The 20,393-nt window shown below is 43.9% G+C and overlaps 2 protein-coding genes across 2 annotated transcripts; both read left to right on the plus strand.

Annotated features, from left to right (window-relative positions):
* The first annotated feature begins 2,265 nt into the window (after nucleotides 1–2,265).
* TMEM59 (transmembrane protein 59) lies at nucleotides 2,266–9,106 on the plus strand. The gene is made up of 7 exons (XM_010164995.2): nucleotides 2,266–2,374; nucleotides 4,441–4,535; nucleotides 4,737–4,889; nucleotides 5,160–5,244; nucleotides 5,563–5,647; nucleotides 7,252–7,360; nucleotides 8,121–9,106. The coding sequence occupies exons 3-7, from the start codon at nucleotides 4,740–4,742 to the stop codon at nucleotides 8,277–8,279; spliced, it is 588 nt and encodes a 195-aa protein (XP_010163297.2). The 5' UTR covers nucleotides 2,266–2,374; nucleotides 4,441–4,535; nucleotides 4,737–4,739; the 3' UTR covers nucleotides 8,280–9,106.
* Nucleotides 9,107–12,576: 3,470 nt separating this feature from the next.
* LDLRAD1 (low density lipoprotein receptor class A domain containing 1) lies at nucleotides 12,577–17,812 on the plus strand. The gene is made up of 6 exons (XM_010164992.1): nucleotides 12,577–12,597; nucleotides 12,997–13,051; nucleotides 14,781–14,912; nucleotides 16,057–16,194; nucleotides 16,752–16,880; nucleotides 17,667–17,812. The coding sequence occupies exons 1-6, from the start codon at nucleotides 12,577–12,579 to the stop codon at nucleotides 17,810–17,812; spliced, it is 621 nt and encodes a 206-aa protein (XP_010163294.1).
* The last annotated feature ends 2,581 nt before the right edge of the window (nucleotides 17,813–20,393 follow it).

A 20,393-nucleotide genomic window follows, 5' to 3' on the forward strand; every position in this document is an offset into this window, starting at 1 on the left:
AGGGCTTTTCCAATCAAGGCAGTTCTGTGACAAACCCGGGGTTTTCTCGGGTGGGAGCCCTGTGGAGGCGTGTCCCCCTGCACGCTTTCTCAGCAGTGTTGGACGTGTCTGTAGGTGCCCATAGGCATGAAGGAAGCTGGTGCTCGCAGTGCTCTGGTGCAGTCAGCAGCTCGCTGCTGTTCTGTGGTGTTTCTCATCTGGCTTGGCTTTGCCAGAGAATGCAGTGGCTTCTCTAAACATAGATACTTCATTTTGAAAACCGATGGTTAGGCTGCAGCTTGCTGAAGAAATGCCACTTTCAAATTATAGCTCTGTTAGTGTTGGGTATTTTAGTGGGTTTTGGGAGTTTTGCTGTTTTCCCTCCTGTTTCTAAAGAGGCAGTTGTAATTTCACTTGGGTTGTTTATATTTTGGGGCACTAAAATAGTGCTGTGTCCATGATAGGCCAAAGATCCTGAGTCAGAGCACTAGTGTGACACTTGGACATTAAAAGAAGAAGTGTAAATTATGATAAACGAGTAGTTTGTCAGACTTTCAACCTGTGTTTTGATTCACTTGCATGGAATTTTTTTAATCTCATGGTGAAGTACTGAAATAGTGTCTAATGGGAATCTAATTCCATACTCCAGAGTTTGCTCTTGGTTCAAAGCTTTGTAAACCCTTAACTACTGGTTTGAATTTGGAAAATCTATTACCAAAAATCTCCTATTTCCTAGTTCATTCTTGGCAATATATTTCATTATTAGCTGCAGCTGTGTAGCAGGTTGAATTCTAAATGATGGAAGCTCTTATCTCATCTTTGAGATTTTGTACCATGGCAGCAGACAAATGGAAGCAGTGACAGTGTTAGGGACTAGGGCAATGTCTGCTTTCATGTGGAACTTAAATAGAATTTTGTGGCTCTAGCTGATATTGATATTCCCCCACAGAGGAAAGTAACAGGGAGTTGTGTGGAATACAAGTAAACTTACATCTGTATTTATGGCATGTTTTGGTGCCTTTGTTAGAAATAACTAAACCTGAGAAATTAGGACTAAACGTTATGCTAAGATATTTCCATACTGTTTTGGCACAATGCCTTTGTTTCTATTAAGGGACCCTTTCAAGTTCAGAGAAAGCTGACAATTCTGTGATTTTTACTGTACTTTTGAATTCTTTGTTGTGTGGTGTTGGCGCTGTCGAATAATACACCCATCTCTTCGTTTACATTTAGTCTTTGTTCAGTTTTCTGAGCAGGTTTCTATTTTTGTACCTTTTAAAGCATGTGAACTTGTGCTCTCAGAAACAAACAATGGCCAGTTAATTTACAGTCGGTTGTACAGAAGGTGTGGTATGTTTGGATTTTGTTACATTAATTCAGAGTCGGTTTTCCAGTGTACAGCAACTGGCTGCAGTAATTTGAGTGGTTGTGTGGCAGGTGGTTTTGATGGGTTTTGATTCATGATAGGGTGTGATCATAAGTAGAAGAGCTGACGTAATGCAGGCTGCCTTCAGTTCTGCAATGTGGAGAGCACCCTGTGTGGAAGGTGCACGTCCATCCCTTTGGTATTGTGGATGCTTGAAGAAATACTAGGTGTAGGTTCTGCGTTTGTATAATTTTAATAATTGCAGTGAGGAAGCACTTTTCCCCTTCAGTTCAACATAATAAATAAAAATGTGTGTTTGTGGAACTGGTTTGGCAAGTCACTGGTACCCTGGTTAACTCCTTTAGTACATTAGAAGATAACTTCTTATTTTGACAATTCTGTTGTAGTTCTCATTAGAGTCTGGTAGATACATTGTAATATGCTGTCAAAATTAGTCTTTTTTTCGTCTTCTCCTGTTGGGTTCTACTGTTCAAGTTCTGAGATGGAAGGTTATCTATTATTTGTAGCTTACTGTAAATGTCAGTAAATCTTTTACAGCCATATCGCTTAATTTTAAAAGCAACACTTTTTTTAACAAGTGTGATGCCGCTTTGCTTGTGAATTGTAGTACTGGACTTACAAAATAGGATTTGCTGTTCCAGGTCTGCCCCAGCACAGCATGAAGAGCTCTGTTTGAAATAAACCAATAGTTACAGTACAGTGCTCAAGAGCTCTGGCTTGGTTTGATTTCAGATAATCCAGAGTGTCATGTTTAGCTGGCTTCTGGGTCTAGTGGAGAGAAGGAGGATGGCGCTCTGGTGGGTGGCTTTTTATAGCACTAAAAACCAAACCCAAAACAAGTTTGTTTTCTGACAATTTGTTCTTGAATGGAGGGATGGAAGCCTTGTCTTGTGCCTTCCCAGGAAGAGGAGCTGTACGCGTGCCAGCGAGGCTGCAGGCTGTTTTCCATTTGTCAGTTTGTGGACGATGGCATCGATTTGAATCGAACCAAACTGGAATGCGACTCTGGTAAGACTTCAGTACTCCTTCAACATCTGGTAATGTGGAGATGTAACAGAGGGAAGAGCAGGAGCATCTGAAAGGGTGTTGTTGAATTGGTGGGATTACTTCAGTTGCTTTCTGGTTTAATGACTTCTTAATGTTTATATACAGAACATATATATATATATACATATATACATGTATATAAAAAATCTTAGGGAAAGCTTTCTGTTCTCTGTGAGTTTCTCCTTACCTGATCCTTAGTGTTGCCATTTTCCTGAATTTCTTAAGTATCATCAGTCTCTGTAAACACTTTTCCTTTAATAATTCCGTGTGACAATCAGTCCCATTTACAATCCCTGACAGATTTGTGTATAAAAGTGAATTGTTCAGGGTAAGAACACAAATCTTAATGTGCTGTCTGCCTTGTAACTTGTGGTCTAGGCTACATCCTGAGGTTTACCTACAGCTAAACTCTTGGGAATGAGGTATGTGTTTTGCTTGAGATAGGCCATTAAATACATGTGACTAATTCTCTCAGATTATCTGTATTAGAGCAAAAATTTCACAGTGAAGATGAAATATGTGTACTATAGGCCAATTAATACTAGTTTTTGGAATTGTATAGAGCTTTCAATCAATAATATTGAGGCAACTGATTCACAGTTTTATTCAGAGATTAAATGGGACATAACCACCCAAAGCAGGAAAGGTAGGACATCTCTCTCTCTGTGTCTAATATAATTAAGCACCAAGCCAGCACTCAGAGGAGGCTTTTATCTTCTCAGTGGCTCATAAAGACAAGAGGACTAGTGGCTAGTTCAGAGAGCTGATGGAAGGTACTCAAGTAGAAAGCCTGACATGTGAAGATGCTAATGTGATACAAAACTGCAATAAATACTCTGGAAATGGGCTAATGCTCTAGTCTGTCACACACTGTGTGTAGCTGTGATACAGCATGTCAATCTAGTTGTCAAACCACACATGAAAGAGTGCCATAAAAAAAGGAGTAATATAGCAATAGACCACATGTAGAGGTAATTGAACAGTTGCTTGCTTTCTGGTTTAACTCTCCTTCCTGAGGCTGTTGTCTTTTGTGGGCTTATGTTCTGTAATCTGTCACACTGGTTGGTGCCCTGACTAAGTATTCTCTGCTTGGCAAGATACGTCTTGGCTGATCTGCTCAATTCTGTCTTCTGATGCTTCTTTCTGCCTCCAAACACTCCTTTGGTGGGAGTTTTACCATGCAATTGCTGTTCAGGTGCTGTGAGCTGCATTCTCAAATGGTTAGCTGCTGACATGATCCTGTTGTTGGCCTTTATGATGGTCCATTTGTTCCTCTGGAAAACTGGGAGAGCTACTGCCCTCTGCATTGCTACTTGGTTTGGGTCTTTAGTTCAGGTAGTACTGCAACGTTGTCCACTAAGCTTTAGTGTTTTGGGAAAGAGCTGTGCCCATGTATTGTCTGTCTGGTATCTCCATGGGCAGAATAGGCTAAATTATTATCTCAGAATAATGTAGATTTCTTGGTCTTTATGATCTCTAGTGAACAATTAATAGAAACTTTATGTAAAACAAAGAATTGGCTTCATTTTTCACTAAAAAAAACTATTCCATATTACTTTCAGTTCAGTTTCTGTACTCCTCACACTAGCAGAAAAATGGTCCTTTGGTTTTCCTGTGATACAATGACTTCTGCTGTTGCCTCTAAGGGATTTAATGGACTGATGGTCTCTCCATTCTTTTCAGGATTCCAACTCTGTCCTCAGAGGTAAAAACTCATGTTTTATGTGACATGTAGTGGGAGGATCAATGAAAACTTGCATCCCTGAGTGTCCAGGGTAACATTTCTGATCAATTGTTCTGACTGCATTCAAATTTCAACTACCTGACCTGCCCAAGTTGTGATTCCTTAACCTTCATTAGACCTCAGAGCAAATGCTGCCCTTGGAGTGACTGCCACATCTCTCACTGCAAATGGGATTGTCAATCTTTGAACTGCTGCTTTGTTTCTGATCCAACTTATATTGAAAATGTTTTCTCAACTAAAATGCAGAATTTATCTTCTCATTTGGGGAATTTCTTCCTTGCAGCCTGTACTGAAGCGTACTCCCAATCTGATGAACAATATGCTTGCCATCTTGGATGCCAGAACCAATTGCCATTTGCTGAGTTAAGGCAAGAGCAAGTAAGTAGATGACATGTTTTTCAAATACCACCTACTTGTTTTATGTTCAGTGTGTCTTCTCTTTTTTGAAATTTTCTTTGAATGGAAGATAAATCTTCCTAAGGACTGAAATCTAGACATGGGGCGAGGCATAGCAAGAACATGACTTCTATCCTTTTCGTATATAAACAAATGGAAAACCAGTTAATGTTGTGCTTGCAGTTAATGTCCCTGATGCCAAGAATTCACCTCCTCTTTCCTCTGACACTGGTGAGATCATTCTGGAGTGACATGATGGATTCTGCTCAGAGCTTCATAACATCCTCATGGACTTTCTACCTTCAAGCAGATGATGGCAAAATTGTAATATTCCAGGTGCTTGCCTTTTTCATTGAGATTAAGATGTTCTGGCTGCTAAATGTTTAACTCTGCTCCTTCCAGTCACAGAAAAGACTATGGAGCACTATCAAAAGTGTTTAGTTTTTGCTAGTATTTCTCTGCCTTTAGGGCCAGGCAGGGGGAAATCAAACTTAGGTGAATGGTGCATGTCTTAACGTTAACTTCTGTATTAGTTCTGAAAATGTAAATGATCAATATCAGTGGAAGCCTGCTAGCAGGATCTCCTAACTCCTTATTTTGTTTTAGTCAAAGCCAGAAGTACAGTATGTTCCACAGCTTGATCAGGAAACTGGAGATACAAGAGGATCCTTGTCGCTGAGTAAAACAGCCTGTAAGTTGTTCTTTGTACCCTGAAAGATCAAATGTGAATGTTCCCTGGCATGCAAAAAAAAAAAATGAAGTTGCAGGTGCACATGAAAGCGAATTTTTAGAAAGCTAAAATATAATTATGTTTGCTGTGTAGACTGCACTGTGCACACTCAGCAAAGTCTGTGGTAGAAACCGAGCTCTGCTGGAAATAGAAACGTGCAAGCTAGGGACATTTTAAAAGCTTCTTTTTATGCACTTTCTATAGACAAACCGTGTGGCATTTGGGTCTCCTCTTACTTTTATTGCTTTCCTGACAGCAGTTTCTGCTGTTGCATTTCAGCAGACCTACATCCAGGAAGTTCTCAGACGTACAAAGGACTTTTTGAAGAGCGAGAAAATGACAGCTTTTTCAAGTGTCTTTCCATGTACGTATATTCTAGAACATCTGAACCTAGTAAGGAGGATAACGGCCTTTCTTTCCTCTGTGTGTACCGTGGCACTGCTGTAAGGTCTTGGGAGTGCTACAAGTCTGGGGTTCAGGATGCATAGCAGCTAAAACTGCCTCTCTGACTGTTTGTGACTGCTGCTTTTCTCTGCTGGCCCCGTGTTATTTGCAGGCTGTTCTGCCAACTTTGAATCTCCTTGGTGAGGATGACAGACACTGGAACAGGCTGCCCAGGGAGATTGTGGAGTCTCCTTCTCTGGAGACATTCAAGACCCACCTGGACGCCTTTCTATGTGATCTCATTTAGGTTCCTGCTCCAGCAGGGGGATTGGACTGGATGATCTTTTGAGGTCCCTTCCAATCCCTGACATTCTGTGATTCTGTGATTCCTTTCCGTTTCAGTTGAACTTCATATTGATCATTTCCTACACTGCTTTTTGACTGTGTTCTGTGAACTGTTTAATTAAGTTCCAAACCAATACTCAGTATCAGAGCTAGGACTGTAAATTCGGGATGATGCAGGGAGAAGTTTGAATGACAGGGGCGGTGTGATCAAGAGACTTGGCTGGCATAAGGTTTACGCTAGCACTCTGAAAGAATTTGAGGAGACAAATTTGATAGCATTGCAGAAACTGAGGAACAAGGAAAAAAATGTATCTGTTGAGTCTGAAAATAACAGAAAGGAAATATTTGCATGCCTAAAGTGATAAGTTTAGAAGACACTGACTTCTTTTTTATGATTTTAAATCTTATGGTAAATGACAGCTTCTAGTAATGGACAACATCACATTTCTGGCACTGTCAGCCAGCATAATGGGAATGTTTCTGGTAGTAAAAAAAAAATAAATTTCAGTATTAATGGCCAAACTCATACTAGTTTGACTTCATGTGTGAGTAAGTTCTTATGGACACAAGATTTCTACTCCATAACCTTTTCTTGTCAGCTGAGGCACTATGAAGAAGAGTGTATTTAAATTTGAGGCTAGGGTTTTTAATGTATTTTGCTTTTACAAACAATATTTGGTCAGTATATGTGAGGAGTAACCTCACATATTCCATTCCATTTAGGAATTCTTCTGTTTCACGCTCCGGTTTTTTGCCTGTTCTTTAGCTCTGGGTATGTTTCAGGGCAAAGCACTTGTTTTGTATTTTGTTTTGGGATTGTCTGATATGAAAGACACGATTGTGTCTCATTTCTAGGCTGAAAATACCCAGTATATCTTTATTAAAGCTTTAATGGTGGTCAGCATATTGGTTCTTCTTTCCCTTTCTCTGATTACTTTGTCCAAGTTTACACATGAAGGATCAGTGAATTGCACCCCAAATGTGTAGCAGAAAAATCTGGTTTTAAAATTGTTAATAGGAGGATGCTTAGGGCCAAATAAACAGAATCCAACAAGTCTTTTGTGTCTTTCAAGTCAGATACTAAATAGGCATTAGAGTACCCAGGAGTCTGAAGTGGGCCTTGTAGCTGGAACAGCTAGAGAGTAATGAATCAGCAGGAAAGAATTGAGCCAAACTTTTGAGAGAGTCCATTGTCTTGTATTCAGTATATGAAATCTAGTAACATTCTTTTCATTTCAGAAATTCCAGCTGGATTTTAACCACTACGCTTGTCCTGTCAGTGTTGGTGCTGCTCTGGATTTGTTGTGCAACTGTAGCTACAGCTGTAGAGCAATATGTTCCATCTGAGGTAACTCTATTTTATAACTTACAGTATTTTGAATTTATTCATTACATTAATGTTACAGCTGTCTAGAGACTAAGAAACATTTAAGGGGAGGTTCAACTAGAAAGTGGGTTTTTGTTGTTTTGTTTTATTTTGCAGATGTGGTTAACAAACCAGTTTTGTTATTTAAATGTTAATTTTATAGCTGAACAATTCTTGCTCATTCCTGTGGCTGATAGGTGCTCTGAGCCTTACTCAGGCAGCCCAGATATGATGTCTTTTGGTTTGTGGTGCTCTCCTCTGGACAACCTTCAGATTACTCTTAACAGATGGAGGCTGCTTCTAATTTCTCTGGGTCTCAACCTACACTGAAAGTTGGATGGTGTAGGTGGAACCCAGTATGAGTTTAATCCAGGGGGATGAATAGTGAGAACAGAAGTGACAGCACATTATCAGTGAGCCCAGAGAGTCTGATCAGAGGGAGACTGACTGAACTAGTGTCTCCAGTGCCCAGAGAGGTATCCACACTTCTGAAATAAGCAAAGCTCACAATACTTGCAAATTAAAGTTGCTGTTACACAAGCACTGTGTAACTGGCAGATTTAATATATTTCTTTGGGACTCAAATCTAGTTCCAGCCATGAATTTCAGATGTTACAGAAAACCTGGATTAACTTGTGTTGAAGGGCTGCAGCCGTCAGAGCCAGGAATTGCATAATGAAATACACTTTATTCACAGTATGGAGAGTCTTTTATCTTAAAGTAAATTGTTTAAATATTTCAGAAGCTGAGCATCTATGGAGATTTGGAATACATGAATGAACAAAAACTGAACAGATACCCCTCCTCTGCACTTGTTGTGGTTAGATGCGAGACTGAGGAACATGAAGAAGAAGCAGGACCTCTTCCTACAAAAGTCAATCTGGCTCAATCATCAATTTAAACAAGTCTCCATTGGATCCAATAGACTTAATTCTAACAGAGCTAGCAACTCCAGATTGTTTGTGGTGGTTCTTCAGATAAGAAGCTTAGCAGCCAGTCATTAAATGCAAATAAAGTTACAGAATCAACAAATGTCATGGGATTTTGTTTTCAACTAGTAGTGAAGATTCAGACATCCTGAATTTCTGTTTGTCTCCAGACATAATCACTTCTCACGGGTGTTTGCTATGTGTCTCCTTGCTTACAAAAGCTGTAAGCATGCTTTCCATACTTCTGCCATGACACTTTCAAACTTATTTGTGTGTTCTAGGATGTAATGTGTACATTCAGAGTTAGCTTTGTAAAAGGTGTAAGAAATTTTTAGTAGGCAGGAGATGCCTTTTTAGTGTTGCACTTTCTGTTGTAGTTAAGAGAAAATATTATAAAATTATCTGCTGAATTTTTGTACTTGTTTTAATGTCCATGCACAAACAACCCTGTCTCCAAAAATAGAAATATATTTTTTCTACAGTGTGGCAATAGCCAAGATGGAAAGAGTTTGTGACGTATTGTAGGCTAGAACTCAGTTTGTGAAAGTTGGAACCTTTATTAAAGCTTATGGACATATCCCTTCACACACAGAACATAACATGGTCAGTTATTTTGTCAAACTTTAGCCTTTAAGTCTTAAATAGCTTGTAAAGTTAGCGCCTGTGTTTTCTGAAGAAATTCTGCTTTCTGTTCTTGATTAATTATTCTAGTCTTGTAACTTCATTTACAGAAACGAGTTGATTCCTGAGAAATGAGAACAGACAAATAAAATTGACTGTATAGAAAATGTTGACTATATAGCTTTTTGCAGTGCTTAGTTATTGACTGTAACATTCCGTGTCAAAGCCTGGCTGTAGCATTCCTCTATGGGCGACATGACCTGATTTTGCTACACGATTCACCAACACAACCACAACAAGCAACGTCCCTCCCATTTCTAATGGATATCTTTGCAGCTTTCTTCTTTGAGGAGATTGCTATGTGCTGGTTCCCGTAGCATTGACAAGTTGGGGATGTGTGTGGTTTGTTTTGAGGTCTCTGTAAATATTTGAAAGCTGGGTATGATGCGTGATCTCCAACTCATCATTGTGTTTTGTTGATTATATAGAACTCCTTTGAAAGTTTGTGTTTTGGGTTGGGTTTTTTTAATAAAAAAAAGAAACAGAAACCAGCACCTCTTCAGGTTTTGAATTCTGGTGAGACCTGTAGAGGTTCTGGAGGATAACAGCATAGTGTCCCCTCACTGTTAAAACTGGTTCAACAGTCATTCCTAATTGGGTTGGTTTTGGGACACTGTCCACTTGCATGATCACAGGGGTGGGAGATCCCTCTGTCTGCACGGTGATTCAGTTGAGAGGGTGTGTTTCTGCTCAGGTAGCGCAAACCTCAGCATACAGCCCTGTTTTGGTGCAGGATGCCATGGATGTTCAAAAATGACTTTGCAAACATGGGCTCTACTTCAGCGGTTATTGCCTGTTGTTGTCTTAGCATGATGTTGTTTGGGACTCCTTTTCCAGGAGACACTTTAGCAATCCCAGTTTTTCTAACTGAGTAACTACCATGGAAATGTTTTCAAGTCTGTTAAGATGTTTTCCTTTCCTCTTACACGTAGTTGCAGAGGCAGTGTTACAGCTTCCTGAAACTGTGGCTGTTTCAAGTGTGTATGGTACAGCCTCCGTTACGCTGATGACTTGATTTCACAAAACTTTCTCTTCCAAAACGTTTGACTTTATTGCTTAGGTTCCTAGGTTTGAGTTAAACAACTTCTGCTTTCATTTGGTGTTGTATCTGCCTACAACAAAGGGAGAAACCACAAGTTTTATGCGTTTTGTCTTTTGTTCACTGTTTAATGACATTCCAGCGAAGTGATCTGTGCAGTGAAGCCAGTGATTCAGTAACATGCTGTTAGGTCACAGGAAACTCTGTGCCCGTGGCAATCTGTCACTTGGCACTGCTGTTTCCAGAGTGAGACAGAGCCTGAAGAATTTGTCAAGTGTTGCACTTGTAAGCTCTTGTCAAAGGATCTTCCCTCAGCGAAATCAGATAACTAGCTAGGCTGCAGTAATTGAACTGTTTCTCAAGATTTCTAATCTGAATGGACTATTTAAGCTATCTTGGATTTTGACTTTGCAAAATGGCTTGCCCTACTCATTTTTTGTTAAACATTTAACTTCCCGACATCTTCATTTTCAGAGGCTGCAATTTGGGTTTGATCTCTGCCCAAGACCACTGTTTAAATGAAGGACCTTAAATTATTGAAATTGCAGGAGGGAAGCGTTTTATATTCTCTTTAGGCGTGTGTTCGATTGAACTTGTATCAGATTTTAAATGGAATCATCTTGACACAAATGAGGCAACTCTCTCAAGTGTGTGCAATTCATTGCTGACAGAAATAGCCATGGTGCTTTTAGGGGGGCTTGGGGTTTTTTAGGTGCTAGAATTAACAGTAGTCTCCTGTCATGCTGGATATCTTGATCTGTGTTGCCTCTTCAGTTTCTCTGATTTTTGGCAAAGATTTTTTTTTAACTTCAGAAGAGCTTGCTTGTCTTTGTTACCTCGTTCTCAGGAACTCATTTTTCTGAACTATAAGTGGTCTTTGATGTGGGGTAACTGCTCTAGAATCCATCTGCCTGGTTGGCTACAGCAGAGCTTGATAATCTTGGTGTAGGAAATATTGGTGCTGTCAGGTCTTAGGGACGTGTGCCTCTTAAGAGTGGGTTTACTCCACTTTTGAAACATTTCCATCATGGATTGTTTCCTGGGCTATGCATAGCCAGCCTGCTTGGCCTGGCTCCTATATGGGACTCTTAGCAAACTCACAGTCACCCAAGAGCTTTCTGAAGGCTCCAAATAGTCCCTCTGTCTCAAGTCTGATTAGAAACTAAAACTTCCTCATTAAAGAAAAACAGATCCAAAATGTAAGATATGCAGGTTTTAGCCCTTAGTCTGTCATCCTTCTGTATTGCAGGGGGTGCCCAGACTTGCAGACTGATTGCTGCTTGGTGTTTTCACCCAGAATCTCCTGGGAACAGGAGAGCTTTCTAGCACCACGTTAACAGGGGTGAGAACTTTCTGCTTTGGACAAATTGATGTTGCCATACCGAAGGAAGAGCTCCTCAAAGGTTGTATTTAATTCTGACTCATCTGTGAACAGGGCTGGGAGATGTCCTGGGCAAGGAGCGTATATTAACTCCGTGTAATTGAGAATAAGCTGTATGTGTGGGGATGGAGAGGGAAGCAGTGATTGTTCCTCCGTGTTGGGCATTATTTGGTGCTTTGAATCCATTTGAGGCAACTGTCTCAAGGCCAACTTATGGGCAATATAGCTGCCAGCTTCTCCTCCAAAGCCCTGGTAAGCTAGTTTTGCTAGTGCTTGGGGAAGAATCATGATCTGTGAGGTGGCAACAATTTGGAGGCCATTGAGTCTTATGGACCCTCCTGCAAGCAAGAGGAACGGGCTCCTCCAGCACTTCATGTCAGTGCTTTTTCTCCCTGCTACCCCCGTGGCAAAGCTGCCTGCTCATGGCATTTTATCCTTGAAGCTGCAAAATTCCACTCAGAGCGTGCTGAAGGCTGCAGCCAGTTTAGAAGGCTGCAATCCATTTGTAAGTTCACATTGGCTACAGGCTGAGCTGCTAAGATTTACTGCAGGCCTGGAAATTCGAGTAGGCAAAGCGAGAGGACCCTGGAGGATTTGCTCTGCCTGTGCCCGTGGCCCAAGCAGGGAAGCTGTTCCAAATGGTCGCATCCTGCACAGCTCTGCTGAGGTCTGAGTGTCTCGCAGCAGTCAGGGCTGATGCTGCTACGAGGTCAGCATGTCAGCTCTGTCTTGGGAAGGAGGTGGGGAGAAAGGAGACTCGCATGAAGATGATCAGACTCTCTTCCATCAAGCTTTCATCATGAAGGGGGTGGTCTCCCTGACTGGGTAATACAGTTGGCATCAGCGAGAGGTGAGTGTTCATCTTTCCAAACTGGTGTCAGGAGTGGTAGCAGGGTTCTCAGCATCTGAAATCTCAGTCCTGTTGAGAAACCAAGATGGAGCCAGGAGGAATGAGAAGCAAACCAGAAACCCTGCTTCCAACCAGAGCTGGAGCACGGGCTCGGTGCTGCCTTCCCCGTCCTCTCCCACGTGTGTGCCCGGGCAGCAGCACGCTCCTTGCTTTCCTACCTCTGTTGGGTTTTGTATCCTGGTAACATCGCTCCTGGGAAGGTGCAGAAAACTCCCCGTGGTCCTCTGATCTGCTGTGAGGGCTGTAGCTCTGGGAAGCATGAACAAAACTCACCCCCAGGTACAGTCCTTTCCTTTGGAAAAAATCTCATGTGCAACCATTTCCTAAAGTACACGTGTTCTCGATAGTGTTGTTTGTTTGACCTCTTTATCACTGGTTTCTGTGAGATTTCAAGTTGTTTCTACTTAACCTAATTTGATCCAAAAGGAAAGCATTGATATAAAGTGCTTGCATTGCTGTTTGTTTTACAAATGGGTAGCTAAGATTTAACAGGTGATCTGATTGCTTTGTGAATTAAATCTGGGCCACATTTCCACTGACGCAATTTTTGCTTGTATGCAAAAATAAAGGAATATATTCTATATTCCTGGGTAAGATGGTACGAGAACTAGAAAAGCGTATCTTGCGTGGTTGCTGCGTGCTGCTTCTATAAACAGTCTTTTATTCCTTTCCTTTTAGAGAAATGGTGATGTAGCTACTTTTGATTCAACAAAGTCCTTCTCTAAAGAAAGAGGTAACGAATAAAATGCAGAGCTTAACATTTTTATTATTAAAGTATAAATCAATTGAGACTATCTATGTAATGTAAAATACAAGCAGTATTTATGGTCTGTGGAGACTGACTTTTTTTTCCCCCTTCAGTATAGTGCAATGTCCAGACTATAACATTAATAAACTTAAGCTTTCCTTTGTTGGCTTGGAGTTGACAGTCTTATGGTATAGAAGCATGATAGGTAATCCTTGTCTGTCACAGAAGAGCTCATAATGAACTTGCTATAGATTTTCAATATGTTTTAATAGCCAAACTTCAGCAAATTTTGTCCGTATTAAGAAGAGGGTGAGATCAAACAGACTCAATAGCAAACCTGTAGATCAGGTTGCACCAACATTTCATCACTGCCATTATTTTATACTCATGCCTCTTTGCAACTGTTGGGTGTTCTGGTCAAAGGTGGTGGCGTGTAGACACAGACATGCTGTAATTCACCACTTTTCTTTCAAGCTGAAATGTTGTGTGTTTGATTCCCTCTCAGGCGTGACGGAGGGGGTGGTTACTGGAGCCGGGATCCCTTTGCTGTTGAGCACAGGCCGTGCCTTCACTTGCGTTTGTACAACACAACATGAGTAAACAGGAAGCACAGCTAAGACAAATCCTCATTTTTTGATCAAAGCTCTTTAAGTTCAGAAATATCAAAATCCAATTATACATGGAGAGCTGTCTTACATGTTTCTCAGATGATAATTTATTTTTTTTCTTTCTGTTGGTCTGGAAATACGAAGGAATGCAAGGAAAGACAATGTTGGTTTAGAGACAGTGGTGCTGCAGAGGCTGAGATGAGGGCAGCTGATCAGCACAGCTCTTACGTGCGCTGCTGGTGTGTTGCAATGACTGTGGGTTTGGCCTTTAGCTTCCGGATTTGGTTTGATTTATGTACGTGACTTTCTGAAAGTTGGAGTCCCTGGAAGGTCGCTGCCCTTTGTACCCTGGAGATGTCTTTGGGGAGGGAAAGGGCTGCTCTTCAGCCAGTTCTCACCATTTTGAACTAGTATTTCAGCCTTATTCTGTGGGAAAGTTGAAATCCTGGATGAGGTAGAAAGCCTGAAGTGCTGTAAAACATTACGTTACCTCTTGAGGAGTTTTGCCATGGGCTCTGGGAGGGCACCTTTCCCAGCCTTACACCGACCTGCCCTGTGTTTCGGCTGCTCCCACTGTGGAAAGGGCATTGCTGTCCCACGGGCTTGGGCAGGGGTTTGGCCACCTTCATCCTTCTGCATCCGAGTGCATTGGGTGAGCTGTGATGGAAACGTGGCGTTTGCACTGTTCAGTCCCAGTGCTCCGTAGCGGTGTCATCCACACTGCCAGCAGCAAAATTCCCTGCAAGGAGGTGTTTAACATTGTTGTTTGGCTATTAAAACTCAACTATCAACCCTCAAACCCCAGCAGCCCTCTGCCAGTCCTTCATGCAGAGCCCCAAAAACATTATAGAATCACAGACTGGTTTGGGTTGGAAGGGACCTTAAAGCTCATCCAGTTCCAACCCCCCTGCCATCAGCAGGGACACCTTCCACTAGACCAGGTTGCTCAAAGCCTCATCCAACCTGGCCTTGAACACTTCCAGGGCTTAAACACTTAAACATCACCCTCATGGCTCTGTGCTGTTCCCCTCTGAACCACCCCGACCCTGCTCAGCCCTGCCAGACCCTTCCCCAGCCCCTCACCTCTGGCTCTTGCCTCCCGACAGGTTGCTGCCTGCCAGGCAGTGCCCGTGCGGGCTGCACACGGAGACGTGCCTGCATCTCTGCCATGGCACTGCTCCTCCTCGCTGCCACCGTGGGCTTGGCACTGGCACTGGGACTCCTGCCACGAGCACCAGGTTGGTGTCCTGAGGGTTGTTATTCCTTCGGTAAGGGAGGCAGAAAATGGCATTGCATGAGAAGAGCCTTGGAGTCCATCGCTGTGCGTGGAGTGGTGCTTCCCAGTGCAGAGCAGGAGGAAGGAAGGGGACCAGTGGAGTGATCAGGGGCTGTGACATCTTTGCACAGACTGAGTCACCATGAGCCATTCCTCGGTGCTGGTGTCCTGCTCCATAGGGCTGTGGTAACTCTGGGTGGTGCAGTGTCCTAATTTCAGCAGGGACAGAGCTAATTTTCTTCTTAACAGCTAGAACAGCGCTGGGTTTTGAATTCAGTATGGGATCTGGTATGAGAATAATGTTGATAATATACTGATGTTTTTAGTTGTTGCTAAGAAATCAAGGACTTTTCAACTTCTCATGCTTTGCTAGTGTGCAGGTACAAGGAAGTACAACAGATCCAAATTGGCATTTGGATATGCCAGTGGGATATTCCGTATCATGCAGCATCATGCTCAGTATATTGGATGAGGGTTGGCTGGGAAACGCTGGGAAACTCTGGTTTTGGGATTGTCTCTCTGGGATCACTAGTTGGGAATGGACTAGGCATTGGTTGGTGGGTGGTGAGCAATTGCACTGTGCATCACTTATTTGTATCTTCTATTATTATTATTATCATCATCATTAATTTTAAATTTATTTTATTTCAACTATTTAATTGTTCTTATCTCAACCTATAAGTCTCCTTACCGTTATGCCTCCCATTTTCTTCCCCACCCCCCAAGGCAGGGGATGGTCAGCAAGCGGCTGCATGGTGTTTGTCTGCCAGCCGGGTTAAAACCATGACAGTCGTGCTTCAGATTACTGGTATGGTTTTCAGACTTGCCTCCCATTCTCTTCCCCACCCACCAAGGCAGGGGATGGTGAGCAAGCAGCTGTGTGGTGTTTGTCTGCCATCTGGGTTAAAACCATGACAGTTGTGCTTCAGATTACTGGTATGGTTTTCAGACTCTGCCATGAGTCTGGAAACTACCAGAGGCTGATCCTGGCCCCTGGTTATTTCCAGAACAACAAATGAATTTTGGAAATCCCCTTTCTTCCCCTTGATCTGTTCCTCATACTATTAAAATGTTGGAAAATAAACTATTCCTTGCTTTCCCTTCAGTGAACCGCTTCTGTGCAACCTCCAACAACAGGACAGGCTTCTTGTGTGATGACAGTGTGACCTGCGTTCCAGCCAGCCAGGTCTGTGACAGAGTCAGCAACTGCAGGAATGGAGAGGATGAGCAGGAGAAACTCTGTGGTGAGTGGTTTTGTTGTGACCGTCCTCCCTGCGCTGATCTTCCTGTTGTGAGGCAGAGCAGCCGGTGTGCCTCTAATCCTGGTCTGTGCTTCTGGCTGCCTACGTGAGCAGATAAGCCTGGTAGATCCTTTGTAGGGCAGATGCTGAGAGATGGCATTGCCCAAAACCCAGCAGGAGTGCCAAGAATCAAATACTCCAAGCTCCTCTGACCTTCCCAGGGTTGTTTTTGGTTTTTTTTAAACCATGATACAGTTTTCCTGCACTAGTTAAGCTGTTATGCCTACAAGGTTAATTTATTGTCCGCTTACCCTGGAAAAAACCTCATTAAAGCAGAACCCTGGGGCACCCAGAATCTGCTTCCAGCTCAGCCACGAGCATCCCTTTCCCTCTCCGACCACAGCTTCCCCATCTGAGGTGGTGTTCATGCCCTGACACCCATGGGGAAGGACTGACCGACCCCTCACGACAGCAGCCTTTGGTAGCTGCTCTCCCCAATTTAGCCAGGACATTGGTGCCCAGTGGAGCTCAGCACATGTCCTGTGTGTCCATCCTTGCAGGTGACTTGCCCCACAGCCTCCCAGGGTACCTGGTTTTCCGCTGCAGTAACCCCACACACTGGGTCTATGCCGATCGGAGGTGTAACGGGATGAATGACTGCGGAGACTGCTCTGATGAGATGGGGAGCTGTAAGTCTCTTTTCTGGCTACTGTTGGGCAAGAGGTCTTTTCTGCTGATGGATTGAAGTAGGTTGTACAAGTGTGGTGCTCACTGGTGCTGCTGGAAACGCCGAGAGGCTGGCATCCACCGCTAAAACACAGCATAGTTGGGACAGGACATGAGTACAGAGAGTGTGGGCTCCCTCCCATCAGCTGCTAAGGACTCTGTGTCAAAGCCTGGTGGCAGCCATGAGGGGAAAGGCTCCATGGTTTGCTCCCAGCCTCAAAAGTTGTTCCTCCTCTGTCACTTGCTGAATGTAGAGCAGTTTCATGGGGATGTGTAGCTGTAGGCAGCAGTGATCGTTCAAACTGGCCTTTGGCTGTTGGTCAGGAGATAGGTATGTCTCTGAGGCAGGGGGATTGAGCGTGCCTCAGCAGCTTCAAAGCTACATAGATCCTTCTCTTACTAAACTGAGCAGCGGGTTTGTTCCTAAGTGACCCCTGTGGTTTTGAACCTCAGGTGAGACCTGCCTATATCAGCAGCTTTCTCTAGAGAAACTGGCTAAAATAACAAATTGCATCTAGTTGTTCCTCCCAGGATGGCATGTCTGCCGTGAAGGTCATCACAGTATCACGCTCCGTGGTTGTCCCCCAGGTAGCATCAAGCGAGCGTCCTCTTTGTGCACAGACTCAGGGTCATCACTAGTGGCTTTTCAGTAGCTACCACGGATGAAGGGGTAGCTACCTGTGTAAGAAAGGAGGGAAGGGGCCAGTGCAGCAGAATTGTTTCTCCTCCCTGTTTTCCATCCCTCCCAGTGGCCGCCTGCCCCCCGTGCGGGTTGGAGTGGTGGAGCTGCAACCCTGTGTTCTATGAGTACTGCTCCTGCATCCCCAGGAGGCTGTGCCGGGATGGGGTCCAACACTGCATCAGCTGGTCCGATGAGTATATCTGCAGACCGTGAAGCCTTGGCACCCAGCAGCGTTGGAGACCACAGGGTTGTTTCCTACATTGTCACCTTTAAGCCTTGGTGTCCTCCTGCTCTGCCTCCTGCTCGGGAATCTTCAAGCCAATCAAGCCCTCATCAGCAATGCTCTGACCAGCACGCAGCACCACTGAACAGAGATGAAGTGTTGCTCTTAGCCTCCAGCAGCCCATGCTGGCTGTGGGACACCTTCACAGGATCTCCTGTCATGTGAGGGTGAGTCCTTCCTACGTGGGCAGAGCACTGCCTTGCAGCATTGACTCAACAGCTCCATGGGTTGTGTGCAGGCTGCTGGAGACTACCAGCTGCTGGCAACACAGATACTGTGTCTGGCCAATGCTGGGCGGTGGACTTCTCCAGTATGGACATGCTGGTGCTTCTGCAGGCATCCAGATCATTGAGGACTACCCTAAAGAGCAGAACCTGAGTGAGGTGAACCTTTCTAGCTCTTGGGTTGGCATCTCTCTTCAACACATCTTCACACTCCTCGTGGGCAGGAGGAGAAGCCTGTGTTTGTGTTCAAAGCACATCTGCAGATGGTTTCAGCAGCAGCTTTGAAGGTTCTGTGTTGATGCTCCCAGGACACTTCCTCAGGAACATTGTGCTGAAGGCCACTTGTCAAACCATGAAAGCCAACCTGGAGAGTGTAATGGCAAGGAAGACTGAAGTGAGTGCTTTAGGGTTTGTGGGGACAAATCACCATGTCCCTGTGACCATGCAGAGGTCCCTGCAGGGCAGGGAACTGATGTGTATATAAAATGTACTTCTCTCAGGGCTGTGCAGTTCTGGAGCAACAGCTCAGCAGGTTGAGGACAGCCATGGGGCTGGGATGAGTTTGCACTGAAGATGGCAAAGAAAGGAGGAAAAAAAAGTCGCAGCCTCAGAGCAGAGATCAGCCAGAAAACCAAGTGCTGCGGCTGCTGCCCGGGTGGTGTGGGGTGACACAGGGTCTGTTCACTGCTCGTTGCAGTCCTCTGCCAGCAGAGCAGGATCAGGCAGCAAACCTTCAAAGCAGTCCTCAGGCTGAAGATACAGATGTGCCACTGAAATTTAAGAAAGATGTGGTCTTTCTCTGCTCCTTTGAAAAGCTCATCTGTGTCTAAAACACCATCTCCAAGAAAAACCCTCATTGACAGTGAGGGCACTTAACTTTGCTAGGCCCAAAATAAACACCAGGCGATATTCTTCCCACCACATCCCAGGTCATACATCTTTAAAAATAAAACCCCATTCAGTCATTTCCTCTCTGTCCTGTGATCTGCAACTCTGCACGTCACCATGGCTTATATCAGCAGCGAACGTTTTTTCTAGTTTTCAGCTGTAGAGCTGAAAGATCTTTTGAGAATAACTTCACTGTCTTCTGACTCATCCTTCAGCTGCAATGAGATGCCAAAACTCTGCGTAACTAAACCAGTACTATGGGAAACTTTTAAAGCTGCATTTAATAACCTGTCCTTCTCCATGCTTGGCTAGGATGGATGGGCTGCTGTCTCCATGCCTGTAAAACCTCACTGCAGAGGGTTCAGTGCTGCAGCTCAGAAGAGAGGTCAGGAGTTTTCTAGGTAAACATTTCTCACTTGCAAGCTTCCCAGCCTCAATCAAAGCCTGAAATAGAGATGCACATTTTTACTGGAGAGTCACAGACAACTAGCAGTTGAACAAGGCTGAGCTGGGGTTAGTAGATAAAGCCTGGTTTATTGCAGTTGTTGTTGTTCCTCTTGTTACCCCAAAGTATGTTCTGGGGCAATCAGTGAGGAAGTTTTGCAGCATTTCTCAAGAGGAGCTCAAGGAGGGGTGATTCAGAGGCAGAGCTGCTGAGGCAGCCTCTCCTTGCTGGTGAAGAAGAGCTGCTTTCTGATTTAGATTGGGTTCAGCCACAGATGGTTTGTCTGTTCCTTGGCTTTGAAGTGCAACAAGCTCTCTGCAGTGGGAGGTGCAGGTGGGCTACGACTGCTGCACTCTTCTATGGGGCAGTGGTCAAGGAAAGGTGGGGAGAAGGGGAAGAAGAATCTCATCCCTCATGATAGGAGCTGTATATGGATAACAACAGCTGGAGTTGGTAAGGATTGAACTAATCAGCTGTTAAAAAAATATAGAAACCCTCATCCTCAGCGTAGGGCCCAGCCAATATGGTTGGTAAAAATTTTGCTCTGTATCAAAGACATTTGGACAGTCATGACTTTCTGGAGACTCTGATGTTTGCTGTGGTTGGGAAGAGGATGCTGGCTAGGCTGACTCACGTGGCAACTGCTCTGTTCTCCCAGTGCAATATTTGTCGGTCATTGCCACAACTCACCTCTGCCAAGTTTTAAGATGCTCCTGAGGGTGAAGGGGAAAAGGTCTGTGCATACAATGTGTGAGTGGGGAGTTGGACGTTTGTGCTTGCTGTGTAGAAAGACTGCTTCTCCACCGCAGCAGGGGTCAAGTGGTGGCTTGCCTTGGTTGGATGGGGACAATGTTGGGCTCTGGGAATTCTTACTTTCTTGTGAGACATGATAAAGAAGCCAAATGCCTGGCTTAAGGTAGGAAAGATTCTTGTGCCACCTTCTCTCTCCTTCAG

This window comes from Antrostomus carolinensis, unplaced genomic scaffold (genome assembly GCF_000700745.2).
Source record: "Antrostomus carolinensis isolate BGI_N321 unplaced genomic scaffold, ASM70074v2 scaffold17243, whole genome shotgun sequence".
Classification (NCBI taxonomy): domain Eukaryota; kingdom Metazoa; phylum Chordata; class Aves; order Caprimulgiformes; family Caprimulgidae; genus Antrostomus; species Antrostomus carolinensis.